Consider the following 22,068-nt stretch of genomic DNA (forward strand, 5'->3'; position numbering starts at 1 on the left):
ATTAGCTAAACCTGCCTCCCTGTTTAGCTCTCTCTAATAAGCTGGCCTCCTCAATTCAGATGTATGAAATAAACTCAGTTTCCAAGCTGCTGCTGGTGCCACTCCATCAGAGAACATGATGCACCCAATCCTAACTTTTCCGTACATGTATGTGTCTCTTCTTTCTTCTTTTCTTGTTGCCCCAGTTAGGGCAATCTCTTAAGCCATGCAAGGTTGCAGCACTATCCAAAGTATATGTGGAAGTTAAGTCAATCTCCACAGAAAGGACTAACTTTTTTTTTTCTTTTTTTTCCAAGACAGGGTTTCTCTGCAGCTTTGGAGCCTGTCCTGGACTAGCTCTGTAGACCAGGCTGGCCTCGAACTCACAGAGATCCACCTGCCTCTGCCTCCCGAGTACTGGGATTACAGGCATGCGCCACCACTGCCTGGCGATTAACATTTAAGTATATTATATTAGTAAACTAAGAAAACATCAAAAATTATTCTCACTAAATAATTAAGAAGGGGCCGGGCGGTGGTGGCGCACGCCTTTAATCCCAGCACTCGGGAGGCAGAGCCAGGCGGATCTCTGTGAGTTCGAGGCCAGCCTGGGCTACCAAGTGAGTTCCAGGAGAGGCGCAAAGCTACACAGAGAAACCCTGTCTCGAAAAACCAAAAAAAAAAAAAAAAAAAAAAAAAAAAAAAAAAAAAAAAATAATTAAGAAGGGAAATAAAGATCTCTCAAAGATACTATACCTATTCACATAACAAAGTAGATAAGACAAAACCCTCAATGTCTCGTCACCCATAATATTTCATGAGAGTAGCCAAAAAATTAAGGGAAAAGAAAGTACCCAATTAAAAAAATCAGTAGTGCCCAGCGGGAATGAGGCCTTACTTGTGTACTACTAGGGGCATATTAATGCAATTTCTTTCAGAAGGAAGATAACTGTATACATTTTTGTGATACGGCTTCCAATGGGACGCTACCATGGGGGAAAAGATCAATCAAACACAGAAAAGTGCATTCGGGGAAATATTATATGTAAAAAAAACAAAACAAAACAGAGAAAACCCAAAGCTCTTTGTCCCCATGATGAATGTATGCGAGAGTGGTTTGGATCTGGAGACATTCTGTAATGGAGGGAACCTCATCCATCCTTGCTGAGGTCACTGTAGGGTGGTCTCATTAAAGTCCCACAAAAACTTCATCTGCCTTTCCTCTATTTCACAATTCAAACACTGGGACTCAGAGAGCCCAAATATTTTAGTCCAGTCACAGATGTAGTACAGCTGGGAATCATGTCCAGGGCTGTAAGAACCCAGTTCCACGGTCCTTGTTCTTGAATTCCACAGCAAAATAGGCTGTGTTTATTTGAAATGGTTCTGAGCTCCTGGCTTCGCACAGAGGGTGTCTGAGGTGTTGGGTTACCAGTATGCGGACCAGACCCCAAGTGGGCAAAAGGCTAACGTGTGAGAGTTGGCTTGGAAGTCACTCTGGCTTGGATGGGCTCCATTACAGAGGGCACCGAGCATCCCTACCAGGGAACAGAATTAGAGGCTACATCTACATCCTGACCTCAAAATAAGCCTGTTGTTAATGTGACAGAATTAACAATCCCCACCACGATGGACTGTATCATGAGATAAGATAAAAACCTTTTCTCTACTGAGTTGCTTTATCAGAGTATTTTATCACAGCACCAGGAAAGAAACTAAGACGAGTCCTCATAAACAGGTATCCATGGGGTGGAGATAATTTCCCCGAGTTGAGCATGGTGGGGAAGTCAAGGCAGCAGGTGCTGGAAGCAGCTGGTCACAGTCAGAAGAGATCGATGAATGTATGCTTGCTGCTGTTGCTCGGCTCACTTTCTCCATTTTATCCACTCAACAAAGGTTGGAAAGGGACATCATGATGGCCCAGTTGGGAAACTTATACTTGGATTATCTGGGGCTTCTAGTGTTTTGTTGAAGCCAACAGACTGAAAATTACCTGGGAACATACCAGGTAGATATAGTGATGCTGAATGCAACCAGATTTGGAGGTGGTTTGTCTCCTAAGGACCCATGTATCGGAAGCTCACCCCCACCTTAGCTTTCTAGCCTTTATTTTCTATGCTTTGGACTTGGGAAGTTGCTGGCTTGTTGCATTTCCCAAATTGCTCATAACTGTTGGCTCATATTCCTGTTAGGATTCTAGATTCCATGAAGACAGATGGAGACTTGCTTTGGGATACTCCTACTCCCCAAATTCCAGGATGATTTGGCAAGCTGAATTCCTCTAAAGAATGTCTACCAGGGCCAGTGGGAGGCTCAGCAGGTAAAGCGTTTGCTGTGCTAGCCTGACCATCTGTCTGAGTTCAGTCCCTGGAACCACGTGATGCGGAAGGAGAGAACTGGTTCCAGGAAGGTTTCCTGACTTCCACACGCAGGCCGTGGCACCAGAGGTCCTACACACATACATCATTCATACACAGATACTTAACATAATACTAATACAGTTCAACGTTTTTTTAAAATATAACTTCACAATAATAAAGTTTAAAACAGAAAAATACGTGGGAGGTAGAGAGATGCTCATCAGTTAAGAGACTCCCTGCTCTTGCAGAGGACCAGAGTTCGGTTCCCAGCACCCACATCAGGCAGCTCACAACTAGCTAGAGCTCAAGCTCAAGAAGCTCTGCTCCTTCTTTTGCCTCTGCAGACACTTGCAGTCACACACACACACACACACACACACACACACACACACACACACACACACAGGCACACACACACAGGCACACACACACAGGCACACACACACACACACAGGCATACACACACACACAGGCATACACACACATACACAGGCATACACACACACACACACACAGAGGCACACACACACACAAGCATACACACACACACACAGGCATACACACACACACACACAGGCACACATACACACACACACACAGGCATACACACACACACAGGCATACACACACACACAGGCATACACACACACACACAGGCACACATACACACACACACACAGGCATACACACACACACACACACAGGCACACATACACACACACACACAGGCATACACACACACACACACAGAGGCATAAATATAAATTTAAAATGGTAAAAATCACACATACACATATATACACATATATATGTTTATATAGATATATATTTTATGTGCATACACATACATATATATTATATATGTGTATACACGCACATACATACATACATACATACATGTGAATGAACCAGCAGCTGGATAGAGCACACCTATAGTTCCAGCCCTGCCTTGGGAGGTAGAGGCTGGGAAGGAGGTAATTTTCCAGTTTATTTCAATTTATTGTCATCCATGGGTTACTAGAAGCCCTGAGTGATCTTTGGCTAAATACTGAGTTCAAGAGACCAGCCTGAGCTACATAAGACCCTGTCTCAAAAAAAAAAAAAAAATTAACAATGTTCTATACCCCCTGATTTAGCTGATGAAGAAACAGTACAACCATAAAGAGCTGGTCTGAATCTTTCTTATTGTTTGGTTTGGTTGGCTGGTTGGTTGATTTGTTTTGTGTTTTAATTATTATTGTTGTGTGTGAAGGTTAAAAAAAAGTCATATGAAGTCATATGCTCATTAAAAATGATTTGGAGCTGGGCAGCGGTGGTACACGCCTTAAATCCCAGCACTCGGGAGGCAGAGCCAGGTGGATCTCTGTGAGTTCGAGGCCAGCCTGGTCTACAGAGCGAGATCCAGGACAGGCACCAAAACTACACAGAGAAACTCTGTCTCAAAAAACCAAAAAAAAAAAAAAAAAAAAAGAAAAAAAAGATTTGGAAGCTGGGCATTGCAGCACAAACTTGTAATCCCATCACTTGAGAGGCTGAGACAGGAGAATTACTTCAAGTTCAGCCAAAGCTATGTAGTGAGACCTTACTGCAAACAAAACCAAGGGGATTTAGAGCCAGGCTTGATGGTGCATGCTTGCCCATCCAGAACTCAAGAGGCTGTGAGGAACTTAAGCTATCCTGGCCTACAGAGTAAACACACACACAAGGAAGTGATTGGGAAATGTAAAATGATAGACAGAAGACTCTTGAGAAGGAGGAGGAAGAGGAGGAGAATGAAGAAAAGGAGGGGGAAAGTCTGATTTGGGCATTTAGTAAATGGCAGATCATTTGTCTGACACATATAGAGCTCAGGATCAACCCTTAGCACTGAGGGAGGGAAGGGAAGGAGGGAGGGAGGGAGGGAGGGACGGAGGGAGGGAGGGAGGCAGAGATAGCCCTCAAAGTTTTCTAACCTAAAGATTTCTTCCCAAACACTAGAACCGTGTTCTACTTCAGTGTCTCCACAGAGCAGTGAGTGTCACACAGGGCTGGCTCAAAGGAAGACTCGACTCTCCCCATGTCACTTTCCAAGGATAAGATCTGCCCAGTTTCTTTTGGCAAATCAGCTAGGCATTACTATGGGTCTCTCACCCTCGGCTGGTCTAAATTCTCAGAACTTTGTTCTACCCCAAACCTTACTGCTTTCTGCTTCTATTCTAGAACTTCTATGAATCCAGCACAGCGGACTCCAGGGAGAAGCCCCTTGATGACCTCTGCCAGGATCCCCTCTGCATGCAGCACAGCCCCACCCCTCTCTCTTCAGCCTCTGTGCCTCTTCCTGGACCTTCTCCAGGTCTCTTGGATCCTCCTAGACACTGGGTATCCAGGCTTGTAGTCAGTCAAGCAAGTGGCAGCTTGAAAGAGTCAAGGCTTCAATGCTCTACCTGGCTCAGCCCCAGCTAGGTGGGAGACCATTCTACAGGCAGTTACACGATGTCCCCTTTTGGGGAGAAGCCCTGACATATTTAAGGAACTTTTAAAAGCAACTAAATAATCTGTTCAAAGAATGTTAGGAGTGGTAAGGATTTGAATTGTGTGCCTTAAAATCCATGTACAGAGATCCCAGCACTCGGGAGGCAGAGGCAGGTGGATCTCTGAGTTCAGGGCCAGCCTGGTCTACAGAGCAAGTTCCAAGACAGCCAGAGCTACACAGAGAAACCCTGTCTCAAGGTTGAGGGGAGGTCATACTGGAGGAAGGTAGCCTTTGCTCTTTGCTCCAATATGACTTGTAGCCTTGTAAGAGAAGAGATGCCTGTGGAGACAGATACATACACAGAAGGGAAACCATGAGAAAATATGATACAACTTGGGAGGTAGAGACAGGAGCATCAGAAGCTCAAGGTCACAAGGCTTAATTCCAGCACTTGAGAGGCAGAGGAAGGCAGATCTCTGTGAGTTCAAGGCCAGCCTGGTCTACATAGTGAGTTCCAGGACAGCCAGGGCTATATATTGAGACCCTGTGAAAAATCAACAATGACATTCAAGGTCCTCCTCAGCTATAGAGTTCAAGGCCAGCCTTGGTCTGAGATATCTAACACACACACACAGAGAGAGAGAGAGAGAGAGAGAGAGAGAGAGAGAGAGAGAGAGAGAGAGAGAGAGAGAGAGAGAGGAAGCAAAGACTAGAACAATACAATTAACCAGGGAAAGAAAGATGGTTTGCAACCAGAGGAGAGAGAGTGTGCCTGTCTATCAGCACTCCAAGTGTTGATTTCTGTCCTGCTGAACTATGAGAGGATACATTTCTGCTGTGCCTGTTATTATACCTTAGGAAACTAATACACAGTGAACACAATGTAACCCACAAAGAGTGGGGACAAAGGAGTAAAGTACAGAACTCAAAACATATGGCAGTGAACTTGAAGACTAGGATTGTCCTCCATGCTAAGTCCCTAAAAGATGATTCAGGCTTGAACAGATATTTCTCATCTATCTATCTATCTATCTATCTATCTATCTATCTATCTATCTATCTATCATCTACTATCTATTTATAGACACGGCTTCCTATATCCAAAACTGGCCTTAAGTTTACTGTGTTGCCAGGTGATGGTGGCGCGCACCTTTGATCCCAGCACTTGGGAGGCAGAGGTAGGCGGATCTCTGTGGGTTCGAGGCCAGCCTGGTCTACAAAGTGAGTTCCAGGACAGCCAGGACTGTTACACAGAGAAACCCTGTCTCAAAAAACAAAACAAAATAAAACAAAAAGTTTACTGTGTAGCTGAGGATAACCTTGAACTTCTGACCCTCCTGCCTCCATCTCCCAAGTGCTAAGATTGTATGTATATTCTGCCACAGTTGGTTTATATGATGCTTGAGATTGAGCCCCAGGCTTCATGCATGTTAGGTAAACACTTGACCAACTGAGCTATATCCCCAGCTCCTAAACAGCATGATTATGTCATACATACCCCAAATTCACCTTGAGTAACTCTGGTTCTTAAAATACTAATAGTTCATTTTTCTAAATAAAGTTAAACCAGTTAGACTGACATTACAGAGATTTATTAGGGATGAGTATTTCCTGTTTCTAACTCAAGTCTGGATAGTGGTAACAGCCTTTCACAATCTCATCTCAGCTGAAAGCCCTCTAAAGGGAAGGCCAGTCTCCCAGGCAGATGCCCTGCTGATTCAGCTAACTACACACAGTTAATAGTTAATCTCAGGCTCATCTGCTGGCCGCTGTACATCAAGAACAGGACCACTTAGGAAAGGAAAGTGATACTCATCCTGCTTTCTAAAGGCCCTACGAAGAGAAACCTTATCTCAGCCTTTCAGAGGCCTAGTCAATAAGCCGAGGATTGGGGTTCATGGTAAAGCCTTCACACCACTTCGTAACCAACGCAGCATATGGCCCAGGGAAAGCCACCTACTTCTCTAGGTCATTGTTTGCTGCCCTCACCTATTGCTGGTAAGACAATATTCTGGTTCTCCAAATCCTAGCGTACTTTGCTGCTATCAGTCTGTAAATAATCATTGGTACTACTGCTTCCTTCACCGGTGACATATCAAGACATGGCATTGGCAAACTTTAAGAGCCATTAAGGTACCAGAGTGCCATGGTTGTATCCTTGTGTGTCAAGGGGTTGGCCGACCAGGCTGCACTTTGTCCCTTCTATCGTCCTGCTCAGACAGCTGGAACTCTCGACTAGAAACGTACCGCACAGATGAAGCAGGTGTCATGCCAGGTGTGGCCCAGGGCTTCAATAAACTTGTCACCAGCTTCCACAGGAAAATCACATCCGTGACACTTGGTGCTGAACAGATTGATGTAGTCTGAAATCAAAGTCAAAGTGAGGCAAAAAGAGCAATCGGCTACATAGACCCAAGACCGGGATAGCCCCACATCAGTGGGCTGGGCGAGCAAGCTTTGTCATCTCAAACAAAATACTCACTTATGTGTTTTTCACTCTTTTGGGAATGTATACCAATGTTGTATTGGCTTAGACTTAGACTTAATTACTACCTTGTGCTAGCTTGATCTGAAAATTATTCTGGTATTGTCATGAACTTCCTTGGGGGTGATTGTTTCTTTTATCTCTGTCTTCTCTGGTAGCCCAAAGAAGTCAATCCCCAAGGAATTTAAAAAATATTCCTCATTGCCCACTCACTGGGCTTGCTTTGGAAGAAGGAAGGTCTTTTTTTTTCTTTCAGATTTTATTTTATTTTTAGTTTTGTGTGTATACATGAGCCCAGGTGTCTACAGAGGCCAGAAAACATTGTTAGATTCCACAGAGCTGGAGTTTGTAGGCTGTTAAAGCACATTATGTGGGTGCTGGGAACTTGGGTTCTCTGAGCAGTGTGTGCTCTTTTTTCTCCCATCTTTTTGTTTTGTTTTGTTTTCAAGACAGAGTTTCTCTGTGTAGCCCTGGATGGCCTGGAACTGGCTCTGTACTAGACCAGGCTGGCCTTGAACTCAAAGATCCACCTGCCTCTGCCTCCCAAGTGCTGGGATTAAAGGCGTGTGTCACCACAACCTGGCCAGTTTGTGCTCCTAACTGCTGAGCTCCCTCTCCAGGACCAAACTCTTTTTTAGATTTATTTTTTATTATTTATTTATTTATTTATTTTGGTTATTCGAGACAGGGTTTCTCTGTGTAGCTTTGGAGCCTTTCCTGGAACTCACTCTGTAGACCCAGGCTGGCCTCGAACTCACCGAGTTCTGCCTGCCTCTGCCTCCCTAGTGCTGGGATTAAAGGTGTGCGCCACCACTGCCCGGCTATTTTTTATTGTTAATTATGTGTATGTGTGTATTGCAGAATATTATATGCACATGAGTGCAGGTACCCATGGAGGCCATAAGAAGGTGTTGGGTCCCCAAGAACTGGAGCTCCAGACAACTGTACGCTCTCTGACATGGGTGAACTTGGGTTCTCCATACGAACTGAATGTGCTCTTAACCATGAGCCATCTCCGCAGCTCATATTTGAGACTCTTCAGTAATTTTAGAATGGCATTTGTTTGACCATTCCTCTACCATTGGGCATTCATGTTGACAACAAATTTTAACTACTACAAACCATATTTGAGCTACTTGACAGGGCTATGTCCTCCTTCTCCTCCCCCAACAAGGGAGATAATACTACAAAATGCTATTCATAAAGTACACTGACTACTTTCCTAACGACGGCGCTGTGATGTGAACGTGTCCCCAGAGTTCACACGTTGGAAGCACACTCCTTACTGCAATAGTGTTGGGAGGCAGAGCCAACTGGAGGCGTTTAAGTCATACGGCCTCTATTTCTTGAATGAATTAATGTTATTATTGAGGGACTAGGTTCAGAAGGAATGGGATTCTTATAAAAATAAGCCTGCCTCCCATTGCCCATTTTCTTTCTCTCTCTTTTGCCCCCCCCCCACCTTCCACACGGGATGATGTAAGAAGGCCCTTAGCAGGTGTGGCCTCTTGACCATGGACTTCCCAGCCTTCAGAAGTGTGAACCAAATACATTTCTGTTTATTGTAAATCCGCCTGCCTCAGACGTTTGGTTACACTAGAACATGATGGACTAAGGTAGGTGACATTCCTTATAAGAACCTTAACATCAAGAATCACGCCTTACTTTTCCTTGTACTTTCAACATAACAGCTAGTTGGTGGCCAGTACTCAAAGTACGGGTGTAAATCAGTAATTAGTGAATTTACCACATTTGTGGCCAACAAGTGAGTTAGTAAACGAGTGAACGAATCTGATCTTCACAATGTCTCACACAGACGGACTTCTTTTTTTTTTTTTTTTTTTTTTAAATTTTGGTCTTGTTCTGCGGATGAAGAAATTGAGACTCAAATAAAGGCCAGAGTCCCACACCTGAGGCCTCATCATGTCTGTACTCCTTTCTCAGAGCACATTCTACTATACGACTGTAGACATTTTCTCGATTTTTCTAGAAGAGTTCCATCCCTTTGAAGACTTCATTCCTCCCTGCGTTCCCCGGCTCCCCGGCTCCCCAGATGTCCTTGTCTCTCCACAGCTCTACCACAGCTGGCTGTGTTCTGTTCACCTCCTGTGGACAGTATGTCTATTCATCGTCTCGGACCACACACTGAGAGGCAGGATGCCATCAAGGTTACAAACATGGAGTGTGAAGAAAGAAAAGGCTAGTTCAAAGTGCAGCTCCATGAAGGAATTCTTTAAACCTGGGGCAGCTTCTCAGAACTGCAGCCTTCCTATCTATATAACTACAGCACCAAACTCGGGGGACTATCACTACTGACCAGGTAAGAAATGCGTGAAGTATTTGGCATAAACATTAGCTGTTGGCTCTTATTTTAGAACTCTTCATAAATGGTTAACGGAGGAAGAGAACCTATCCATCATTCATCCATCCATCATTCTTGAATGTCCATGCCAGTACACTCCACATTAATGGCTTTGCTTAAGATTCCTTTTAATATTTATTTATTTTACGTATACTGATGTTTTGTTTGCATGTACATCTGCACACTGGAAGAAGGGATTGGATCCCATAGAGAGTTGTGAGCAGCCATGTGGGTGCTGGGAATTGAACTCAGGACCTCTGGAAGAGCAGCTAGTGCTCTTAATCACTGAGTCTCTAGTCCAAGATTGTTTAAAGTTTCCTATTACTATTATTAGTGTGTATGACTGTGCCATGGAGTATGTGTGCAGTCAGAGGGCAACTTATGGGCTTGGCTCTCTCCTTCTACTTATGTGGATTACAGGAACCACATTTTGGCAGCCAAGCTTTCCTGGCAAGCACCTTTACCCCCTGAGCCATTTTGCTGGTCCCTGCTTAAGGTTTTTGAGGACAGGGATCTCACAGAAACTGATATAGATTATACATTCAATAAATGTTTTATGGTTAAAAGATGAACAGAACAAACAAAAATGGTTCAACTGGACTTATTAAATAGTAATTCCTCCCCTTGCTTTTTTTTTTATAAATTCGTTCTTAAAACAGCTTGAATCTACTTCTGGAAATTTTAGTCTTGCTTACTGATTGATTTTTCTATTTTAAACTTGATTTTGTGTAATCTGGAGACTTTGCTTTAAAAATTGGTAGCACAGATATGACTAATATTATTTTTTGTAAACATTGGCATTTTCATTTACTCTATAAAGTGAGACTATCACTAATAATCAGCCTCCTTGTTTTTTCTCATCTGATTTTCTGGTGCTGCTGTTCAGCCTCCAAGTCTGTGTTGCCCTTATTGAACCCTCCCTCAAAACCCTGAAAGAAGTAGGCTCTGAAGGAAGGAGGGAGGGACTGAAGAGTCAGCCAGCCAGGATGCCTGCGACTCCTGAAATTACCCCAATTCCCCACATGTTACACAAACACGTTACACTTCGTGTACAGAGAGATGGAAGGAAGCCTGAGAAGCACCACAGGCAAGGAGGAAAGGGCGCTCTCCACTCCATGCCTCGGCCCTCCCTGCTTCCAGCCTCATAGCAACTCCACAAGGCAGGAGTTTACAATCTCTGGGAAGTTTAGCAGCTTTTTTTTTTTTTTTTTTTTTTAAAGATTTATTTATTTATTATGTATACAGTATTCTGTCTGCATGTATGCCTACAGGCCAGAAGAGGGTGCCAGATCTCATTACAGATGGTTGTGAGCCACCATGTGGTTGCTGGGAATTGAACTCAGGACCTCTGGAAGAACAGTCAGTGTTCTTAACCGCTGAGCCATCTCTCCAGCCCCAAGTTTAGCAGCTTTACTCAAGGTTACAAAGCCATCTCAGGGTAGAGTCAGGAACTGAATCTAGGATGTGGTCTAGAGCCAAGGCCCTTCTTCTTCAGACTAGACCCCTAAGATGACATCTAGAGCCAAGGCCCCCCTTCTTCAGACTAGACCCCTAGGATGACATCTAGAGCCAAGGCCCCCCTTCTTCAGACTAGACCCCTAAGATGACATCTAGAGCCAAGGCCCTTTTCAGAGTAGACCCAGGTTTCCGAGTCAATATAGCTTGAAAGATTTCTCAAGCAGTTAGGGAACCAACATGTGACTCAAATATTACAAACACAGGAGGGAGCAGAGACTGGTGTATAAGGTACATTGTAACTCTGACTGCTTTTCCCCAAAAGCTGAAACCAAATTAGCAGGGGAATTAGTTCAGCTAATGTATAATAGCATGATTCAGCCATTAAAAACAAAATCAGGAGCTTGTTTGAAGCCCTTGGTTTGATTCCCAGTACCACACATGCAACAAAATGCACAAAACCCCTTCTTTCCCCGACAGTAGGATGCGAGTGGACCCAGGCAGGACTTAGTTTTCTATGCCTGCCTGTCAACCCAGATGGGAGATGGTACAGGGTCTATTCAGCATGGTGTCCATTGCATCCTATCTGTACCATATCTCACATGCTTACCTTTCTCACAGTATGGCTCTCCATCCTCCATGTGGAAGAGGCTGTTTCCAAAAGGTTTCTTGCAGGCTGCACAGACGAAGCAGGTGGTATGCCACGTCTGTCTCAGAGCGTGCATCACTTCCTGGAGGGAAAAAAAAAATCCAAGTTCAGGACAGAAAATTTCCCAGAGGAAAGGGAGCTAGGCTTGGCTTCTGAATCAGGCCTGGCTGCTGTCCAAGTAGCCTAGGGAACAGGGCAGGAGGGCTCACAAAGCAGGTGCTGGGGGAGGCAGGGGAGGGTGGAGAAGGGAGGTCCTGCTTATTAGGGCCACTTTGCCAAAAGGGCACTGGGAGTGAGGGCCACAGGCGGATGAGCAGTGAGGTCAGGCTGTGAAGCAAGGGCTTGCTTTGCAGAGCGCCAGCACCGTTCGAAGCTGGTGGCACATTGTATACCATTGCTCACCCCAGCTAATTAGTTCCCTGCTTCAGTAGTTAGGGGGAAACCGATTCCATTCTAGGATGGAAACCGAGTTGCCTTCTCTGTTACCAGCAACTTGTTGATAGGGTTTCTAGTGGGACCCCAAAATCTTACGGGAAGGGAGGAAGTCAGTCCAGTTGAAGAAAAGACCAGGGTTGAAAGAGAGGGATGCTGCCCACTTACCCCCATGATCTTGGTGTTGCACTTGGCACAGAGTGGGGCAAAAAACTGCTCGTAGCACCGTTCACAGTAAACATTGTTCTGCTCCTCCACAAAGCACACATCTGCCAGGGAGTTCTTGCAGTAGGCACAGTTGAACTCTTCTGGATGCCAAGAGCGACCCATGGCTACCAGGAAAGGGCCCCTGGCATGGCAGAGAACAGCACCAAAGTGAGCCCCAGAAATTAGGACCAGATCTTTTAAGAACCCCAACCATCTTCACATATTTACCTAGTGATGCCCACCTTGAGGGTCCTTCCAACGAAATAACAGGTAATTCGGAGCAAGCTCCGCGCAGAAAGCTGTCTATTGTCATATCAGTAACAATAAACAGAACCAGAAGATGGGGCGAGGGGGTGCACACCAGCACTCGGCAGGCAGCTCTCTAAGAGTTCAAGGCCAGTCTCATCTACACAGTAAGTTCCAGGCTAGCCAGGACCACACAGGAGACTCTGTCATAAAGGACAAATGATCTGACACCTAACCAACAGAACCTGGAAGCAATTCAGTATCTACCGCAGAGGACCGAGCAAACGCGTCCCAGGATTCAGTTCATCACAGGTTATTCTGCGAGCAGTGATAACGGTGGCCAGCCTTTGTTAACTACCGAGTGCTAGGTGCTCTTCCAGAACAATCTTACATTTGCTAATATGTTTAATCCTCGTAACAGTTCTATGAGGGAGGAGCTATTATGATGCCTGAGCATCAGTAAAGAAAACCGAGGCATGGGAAGGCCCAGGAACTCATTCAAGGTCCTGGAGCCAGGAAGCGGCAGACTGCACACATGATGCTTCCGTTTCAGATTAGTGTTCAGAACACCAGAAGTGCCAGAAAACTTCACGTTCTAATATTTTTAGTTCCGTGTTTTCTAGTTCTTCTCTGCTCGTTTTTTTTGTTTTGTTTTTGAGAGGATCTCACTTTCTAGCCCTGGCTAGCCTGGAACTAGCTTTTAGAAGAGCCTAGCTTTGAACTTACAGAGATATGCCTGCTTCTGCCTCCCTCATGCTGGGGACCAAAGGCATGCACCACCATGCCTGGCCCCTGCTTGTTTTTTTAAAGAGTATGCTTTTCACATATGGAAGCACATACCATGCATATACTCAGACAAACTGCATTTAATAAGCATGGTCTGAGACCCCTGACTTCATATATATACATATTTTTTATATATATATAATATATATATTATATATATATATATATATATATTTTTTTTCAAGACAGGGTTTCTCTGTGTATCTCTGGCCATCCTGGAACTCACTTTGTAGACCAGGCTGGCCTCGAACTTATGACTTCTAAAGAAAATTACTTGCTTTAATTTCAGTGAAGTGTCTATCAGAGCCTTAAGAGGCATGGGACTGTCTGTAGAAAGATCCAGAAGCAACTCTATAGGAAAGCTGGGTCAAAACCAGCACTGTCATCCAGCTTGCAATGTGCTCAATAAACCTACTGACAGCAAGGCTGAAGATTCCCAGAACCCAGCCTTAGCCCAAGGGGGAGCTCCTGGCACCAGGCACCAAGCTGGGAGCTTCACCCACTTACCTCATGGAATCCTCCCAACTCCCCAGGGATGTGGGTGTCACGCAGGCATGGAAGCTAAAGCTAATAGAGGTGAGCCAGAGAGACCCGAGGCTGCCCTGTGGGGCTGGCCTTTTGCCTATATCTGCCCTCCCATCTGCCACCCGTCCCGTACCAAAGCCTGTACCTGATGACATTGTTGCAGTGCCCACAGAGGGGAGCCCGGCTGCTGGCTGGGAAGCGCTCAGCTCTCTGGAAGGTGCCCCTGGTGAGAGGGGTCACCTGTGGACCTGTTGGGTTGTAGGCTGGAGCCCCCCGGGGCAGGGTCTGCTTGCTGACAGAGGTGGTGCTCTTTCCAGGAGCAAACTTCTGAGAGAAGTTGTCATCGGTCACCCAGGGTGGGCGGCTGGCAGACTCTGCAGGGCCCCCACTGTAGGCTGCTGATGGTGCTGGGTTATAGTTTGGAGCAGGGGAGGGGGTATAAGCTGGTGCAGGGGAGGGGGAATAGGTGGGAGCAGGGGAGGGGGTATAGGTAGGTGCAGGGGAGGTGGTATAAGCAGGACCTGGCGAGGGGGTATAGGGAGTGGGACTGTAATTGGCTCCTGGGGACGGGCTGTAGGTAGATGCAGGCACTGTAAGCCAAAAACACCCAAAGAATATGCGTTAGGAATTCTTTCTCCCTCATCTGTCGCCCTAGCCAGAGAACCATAAAAGATGAGTTTATACCGGGCGGTGGTGGCGCATGCCTTTAATCCCAGCACTCGGGAGGCAGAGCCAGGCAGATCTCCGTGAGTTCGAGGCCAGCCTGGGCTACCAAGTGAGTTCCAGGACAGGCGCAAAGCTACACAGAGAAACCCTGTCTCGAAAAATTAAAAAAAAAAAAAAAGATGAGCTTAATATTGGAACAGTATAACTCCAATTGTTAAAGGAGAGGTAGGTGTTCGTGTGTGTGTGTGTGTGTGTGTGTGTGTGTGTGTGTGTGTGTGTCGGAAGGAATCCAGGAACTCAAGTACACTAAGCAAATGCACTACCACTAAGCTAGACCCGCATGCCTGAACTTCTCAGTGAACCAGATTTTCACTCTCAGCAAGAGCCTGGATAAACAAGGGTGGCCGCAGATCCCTGGGGAGCTTGCACAGGCCCCAGGAGGGATGTCGCTATAAATATTGTGGCTATTCAGGGTGGGGTTCTGCCAAGCCTTGGCTACCCTGGTCCTATAAAAGATGGGGAGCAAGATTAGGGAGTGTCTGGACAGGAAGTGGGTAAGAGCCGGTCAACTCAGCCTGGAGTGGAGGATGTTTCAGTGGTGCCCTGGATGGTGATCTGACTCCCAGACATCCCAATGAGAATGTGTTTGCTCTACTTGTAACTAGTCTAGTCTTCAAGACAGAGCAGATGTCCAGGAAGCTGGGTTCTCAGGTTCATGTTTCAAGCTCATCTACTATCACTGTCTTGAAAATACAGTTTGACTTGATTTGTGCTGGGAAGAAATTCTGTCTTGATTTGATAGGTCCCCACCTATCCTAGTCACTCAGTGAACCTAGGCAGAGGTGTGAGCACCATGCAGCCCAGGGCTAGCTGCTCAGTTGGTCCTTGACTGGCCCTGCCAGGTCCCTGCTCCCTTCTCCTGCTCGCCTACATCACCCTGGGCAAACTGAGAGTGCATGTAACACCCTAGAGGTTACCATTAGGGACAAGAATGTAGTGCACTTCCACTGAAACCTCCTGCTTGCCTCCTCTGAGAGTGGAGAAACTGAGTTCATCACACAGAAAGGGCACTGCAGTTGCTAACACTCTGCCAGGGCTCTCACAACCCAAGATTTCGCTGTAGAGAACCCCACTGCACAGACAGCTGAAGAGATATAGCTGTGTGTCCTGAGCACATGGTCAGCCAGTTCTTTGACTATATAGCAAAGATGGTTCTAGAAGCCTCACCTCTGCTCCCAGTCTCTTCTGGGCAGAGCACTATCTTACCCACCAGGGAGCATTTCGTGATAGCCTCCCTGGCCACATCCAAGCCAGGCCTGGGTGAAGTACTGAAGCAGTTCCCTCTGGATTGCAGCTGGTCTCAGAACTGTGACCCTGTCTGGTCTCTTTTTCCCATCTAGTGCCCTGAGCCATCTTGGGTGGCTCCAACTCTATGCCTATTATTCCCAGATGACTGGTACTTCAGAACTGGGAAGTGCACAGCACCTGTATATCCCCTTGCTAAACCCTCCACAGCCCTGCCCTAGAGTGATACTGGCTCCCAAGGTGGATTCTCCAGCTAGAGTCTTCCTCCCACTTACAGTGTGGGTGAGGCACATAGCAGGTCGGTCAACTGAGTCAGATTCGGCATTATTCCCTTTTACACTCGAGGGCTTGAGAGCTCAGAGGAAGTGGCAGAGCAAGACTGTAAACCTTCCTAAACTCCAAGCTGCCTCTCTAAAGAACACAAATCCAACTTCCATTGGTGTACAACATCACGGAGAAGTCACTTTTAACACCCAGAGGAGACCCTGTGCTCTGGAAGGAAGCACAGCCATCAAAAGCCCTAATCTGAGGCTTGGGACTCAGTGCTTAGAGCACCTGCTTGGCATTTTTGAGACTCTGGGCTCCGTACCTAGCACTTCTCCCTCAGAAGAGCCCTGGTTTCACACTCTCCTAAGACTTTCTGGCCATGCATCCTTGAGTAAATAAACTCATTAACCTCTCTGAGCCTGTTTCTTCGCCTAAAAATGATATTGGAATAATTGTTAGGATTAAGGAATATAAGAAACATAGTGCTTAATTATGATACAATGTGTGTGTGTGTGTGTGTGTGTGTGTGTGTGTGTGTGTGTGTGTGTGTGTGTGGAGAGAGAGAGAGAGAGAGAGAGAGAGAGAGAGAGAGAGAGAGAGAGAGAGAGAATGTGAATGAGGATGAGGATGAGGATGGCAGGGACAGTAGCATCTGGGTTTCAAGGTTGGAATGTACTATCAGCTCATCTCAAGGCCTCCCATGGTCATGTGGCAAGCCCCGAGCAGGTGTACTGGAGGATGGCAGTGGGGAGGGAGGTGTGATTCTCTGAAGTCGGATTGCTGGGAATTGAACCTATTTTCTGGTGCTGGAATGAAGGATGCCCTGCCTACCTCCCGGGGTGTGGTGGGAACCTGCAGGAGTGACAGCACTTTGTAAAGCTGTAAGTCCCAAGCTCAAGGTGTTCACCCACTTCAACAGTTTTACCTTGCTTCCTCGTGTCCAGGGGGTCTCAGGATGGGAGGGGCAAGGGCCACTTTAGAGAAAGAGAGCGGGGAGAGGCGATCCCACAGAACTTCAAAGCGGCTTCAGCCCTCTTTTGTACACTTTGGGATTCTTTGTAAGTTATGTCTCCCTTTCTCTTTGCTTTTCATTTTTTTCTATCCTTCTTTTCCTTCTTCCTCGTTTTATAAACCACAGTCCTCTGCTAAAAGTGATTACGAGCGGTATCTTTTTTGCTTGTTTTTTGTATGTTTGTTTGAGACAGGGTTTCTCTGTGTAGCTTGGCTGTCCTGAAACTCGCTCTGTAGACCAGGCTGGCCTCGAACTCACAAAGATCCGCCTGCCTCTGCCTCCTGAGTGCTGGGATTAAAGGCAAGCACCACCACATCTGGCCAAACCTTTTGGGTTTTTTTTGTTTTTGTTTTTGTTTTTGGTTTTTTTTACATATAGCCCAGGCTGGCCTGGAGCTTACTATGTAGTTCAGGCTAGCCTCAAAAGTTCAATGATCTAGGGGCTGGAGAGATGCCTCAGCAGTTAAGAGTACTAGCTGCCCTTCCAGAGGTCCTGAGTTCAATTCCCAGCACCCACATGGTGACTCACAACCATCTATAATGAGGTCTGATGCCCTCTTCTGGCATGTATACATAATAAATAAATAAATAAATAAATAAATAAATAAATAAATAAATAAATAAATAAATAAATAAATAAATAAATAAATAAATAAATAAAAGTTCAGTGATCCTAGTGCCTTGACCTCTTGAGTGCTGGATTACAGGCTTGTGCCCCGAACCTGACTCTAAAAGGGATTATGAGCAAAAGCCCTGTGATGTCCAAACCATGTCCTTATGTGGTCTCTAAGCACCTGAAATGCTTAGTATAAATTAAGATGTGCTATTAAGTGTAAACATTTGAAGACTTAACAAAAGAATATGAATTGTCTCAGTAATAATTATCTTATATTGATTATATGTTAAAAACTGCTTATTTCTTTATTGAATGTGCGCAGATGTATGCCTGCATGTATGTCTCTGTACCACTCGCATGCCTGGTACCTGGGGAAGCCAAAAGAGGGTGCAGGTTCTCTGGAACTGGAGTAACAGATGGCTGTGAGCTGGTTGTGGGTCCTTTGGAAGAGCAGCTAGTGCTCTTGACCACTGGTCCCCCTCTTCAGCCCCTTGTTTGTTTATTGTTTGAGCCAGGTCTTGGTGCTACCTAGACTGACCTCAGTGACCTTCCTGCCTCAACTTCCCAAATAGCTAGCATATACCAGTACAGTGTCTGGCTGTAAAACATTTTTTTGTTTTGTTTTGTTTTGGTTTGGTTTTGGTTTTTCAAGACAGGGTTTCTCTGTGTAGCTTTGCGCCTGTCCTGGATCTCGTTCTGTAGCCCAGGCTGGCCTCGAACTCATAGAGATCCGCCTGCCTCTGCCTCCCGAGTGCTGGGATTAAAGGCGTACGCCACCACCGCTCAGCTATAAAACATTTTTAATATACTGAGCTGCATCTGGAAAGATGCCCAGTGGTTAAGAGCATGTACTACTCTCATGGAAGACAGGAGTTGGGTTCCTAACACTCATGTCTCACAGCTCTCTCTCTCTCTCTCTCTCTCTCTCTCTCTCTCTCTCTCTCTCTCTCTCTCTCTCTCTCGACAGGGCTTTTCTGTGTAAGGACCCAGGCTGTCCTGGAACTCACTTTATATACCAGGCTGGCCTCGAACTCACAGAGATTCGCCTGCCTCTGCCTCCCAAGTTCGTGTCTCACAGCTCTTTATACTCAGGCTTCAGGGGATTCCACACCCTCTTTCAGGCCTGTGTGTGGGCAGCTGCACTCAAGGGCACATACCCACACACAGACACACACATACATACAATTAAAAGGGAGTGAGAAGGTTGAAGGTATGGCTCTGGAGGTATGGCTCAGTGGTTAAGAGCACTGGCTGCTCTTCTGGAGGACCTGGGTTCAATTCCCAGCACCCACAAGGCAGCTCACAACTGTCTGTAACTCCAGTTCCAGGTGATCCAACACCCTCACATGCAGGCAGAATACCTATGCACATAAAATGAAATATATATATATATATATATACACATACATACATATGTGCATATATATAATCTCCTGGTGTGATGGCACACACCTTTAATCTCAGAACCAGGGAGGCAAAGGCAGGAGGATCTTTGAGTTCGAGGCCAGCCTAGTTTACAGATCGAGTTCCAGGACAATCGGGGCTGCACAGAGAAACCCTGTCTCAAAACAAACAAACACACAAAAATTCCTTGAAAATGTCATATGCTGAGCTAAATAAAAGTATTTAAATCCATTTCACTCCGCTTTCTTTTACTTTTTTTTTTTTTTTTTTGGTTTTTCGAGACAGGGTTTCTCTGTGTAGCTTTGCGCCTTTCCTGGAACTCACTTGGTAGCCCAGGCTGGCCTCGAACTCACAGAGATCCGCCTGGCTCTGCCTCCCGAGTGCTGGGATTAAAGGCATGCGCCACCACCGCCCGGCTCTTTTACTTTTTAAAACTGTAAAAATGGGTTCCTCTGGGATGGCAGCCCTCGTTGAAACAGTGGCTGGCAAGTGCTGTTGGCTTCCCCACAGAATTTTGTGTTAACAGTCTACAAGAAGGCAGAATACTTGCGAGTCAACTTCACAGACAACTTGGAGAGCTTTAGCGGCCACTCAAGGTCAGCCAGCTTGCAAGCTTCCTACCTGAACGCACCCCTCTGGGCTCCAGATCTCTCCACACCACTCTGAACGCAGAAACAGGCTTCAGCATGCCGGTTCCAAGTCAACCGGGCCTTGGCCCACCTTACTGCCTCCCCCTCCAACCACTCCCTCTGCAGGGCGGACGTTCTCTTCCTCCCATCCGAGGCCTTTCGACTCCCTGAACCTCCTGCGTTTTCCAAACCCCAACACAAGGCCTCAGAGAGGAAGGCTGGAATCCAGACCGGGTTTAGCCACCTCCCTCCCACTGGGGCCTACAGCGGCCCAGGAGGAGGAGGACTTTCCTCTTGGAGCTAGGGTCTAGCAGATCCCTGGGGAGAGGGATGCAGAGAGCATGGTCCCCTCTCCCTACAGTTCTTGCCCGCCTCGCCCCTCCATCCCCCGAATGCCGGAAAAAAACCTGACATCCCATCTCGGAGCCCCGGGCTGTTGCTATTTCTACGTGACGGAATTAAGCCGGTTCAAATTAGAAGGTGATATTTCATCTCTAATTGGCACGTTCAAAAGGCTCCTATCGCACTCGGCGGCCCCGGGACTGTGTAATTAAACAAGGTGATCTGAGTCACTCCCGGCCCGGGCTAGGTCCTCAGCGAGCGCCCCGGTCGGTCGCCGCCCGGCCCGCGGGCCAACGTGGCCGTCCCCGGGCCCACAGTGTCCTCCGCCCACTGGTCAAGCAGGCCCGGGCCCCAGGTGTTCTGGGGAGCGGACGCCCAGCCCCGGCGCCAGAGATAAGATCCCAGGGCGAACGCCACCCTGCCTCCGCCAGCCGGAAGCTGCGGCCGGGGACTGGCCGCGAGCGGACTGCTAGTGCTCGCCGGTGCCCTGGTCCCCGAAGCCCAGCAGCGGCGGAGCGGGGTGCGGACCCGCACTGCCTCCCTCCCCCGGCCTGGCAGACTGTCAGCCGCCCCCGGAGCCCCGAGAAGGAAGGGTGGAGGCAGGCCTCTCCTCCGCTCCAGGCAGGAATGAGTTAACGTCTGCACCGCCTGGGAACCGCCAAGAGGCCTGGGCTCCGGCACGTCTGGCCCGCCTCGGCCGGAGCCGGAGAAGCTACTGGAAAGCCGGGCCGCCCCCTGGCGGGCCTGGAAGGACAGGTCAGGGAAGGTGCCGGAAGCGCCTGGCGGTGCTGCCAGCAAAGGGCTTCCTTGTGCAGTCACAAGGCCTCACCTGCACCTGACCCTACTCCATCCTCCTTCTGCAAGCTTCGTCCTGTGTTTCCAGTCTGCACCGGGGCGTCTTTTCTGTCTCCTACATAGATTTGTACCGATCCCCTTCCAAAATGCCACTTCGGCCTGTGAAGTTTTGACTTTAGAACTTCCTTTCCTTGGCCAAGAAGTGGCAGAGATGGCTTCATCGGCAGAGAGCCCCTGTCTTACTCAAATGAGAAAGCTCAGGTCTCAGAGGTGAGGCTGTTTGCCTGTTACTTATGGCAGGCCGGGCGTTCCTCTCAAGCTGAAATGCGTCCTGTCCATATTCAGTTCTCTTTATACAGCAGATTCTGTCGCCTCTCAGCAAGTGTGTGCTTCCCCAAGCAAGGCCCCCAGAGGAAAGCTTCCTAGGGTCTCACTCACATCTTAACAGGATACATTTTGGAGGCTAGACTTTGGACGTGTTGTTCTTTACCCCAAGGCTACTTGACCAGTTCACACTTGGAACACAAGCCCCTCTTCCTTCTCCCTGGAAATGACCCATATCTTTCTTAAACACGTCTGTAACTTACTCCCTTCGTCAGCTTACCATGAATTACTGGCATGTGCATTGGAAAAGGCGGGTTGTGTGCATGGGGTGAGGGGAAGGGATATTTGGAAAATGACACCTTTTGTTCAATTCTGCTGTGAACTGAAAACTGTTCCTTTAAAAGTCTGTTAAACTGGGTGTGGTGGCACATGTTTATAATCCCAGTACTTGGGAGGTCCAGGCAGGAGGATCAACAGCCAGCCTGGGCTACATGAGCCGCCCTGCCAACAAACAGGCACACAAAACGTCTATTAAAATTTTTATGTGTGGGCGGTGGTGGTACATGCCTTTAAACCCAGTACTTGGAAGGCAGAGGCAGGTGGATATCTGAGTTTAAGGCCCGCTTGGTCTACAGGGCTAGTTCCAGGACAGCCAAGGTTACATAGAGAGACCCCGTCTCAAAAGCAAAACAAATTATATGTGTATAATAATTTTGAGGAGAGAAAGACATTTTATTATGATAGTAAATGGAAAATCATCGTTGCTTTCTA

General features: G+C 47.0%; 1 protein-coding gene across 6 annotated transcripts in view; it reads right to left on the reverse strand.

The window, feature by feature from the left end:
• Positions 1–22,068, reverse strand: part of Ldb3 (LIM domain binding 3) — a 66,936-nt gene that overhangs the window by 3,986 nt on the left and 40,882 nt on the right. For all 6 annotated transcript variants that reach the window (XM_052733979.1, XM_052733976.1, XM_052733978.1 and 3 more), the window contains 4 exons: positions 14,084–14,528; positions 12,343–12,523; positions 11,704–11,824; positions 7,039–7,154 (listed from right to left, as the gene is read on the reverse strand). In XM_052733979.1, the coding sequence (XP_052589939.1) occupies positions 7,039–7,154; positions 11,704–11,824; positions 12,343–12,523; positions 14,084–14,528 (863 nt within the window). The remainder of the gene's footprint in view (positions 1–7,038; positions 7,155–11,703; positions 11,825–12,342; positions 12,524–14,083; positions 14,529–22,068) is intronic.

Source organism: Peromyscus californicus, unplaced genomic scaffold, assembly GCF_007827085.1.
Source record: "Peromyscus californicus insignis strain IS unplaced genomic scaffold, ASM782708v3 Scaffold_12__1_contigs__length_115047231, whole genome shotgun sequence".
NCBI classification, from domain to species: Eukaryota; Metazoa; Chordata; class Mammalia; order Rodentia; family Cricetidae; genus Peromyscus; species Peromyscus californicus.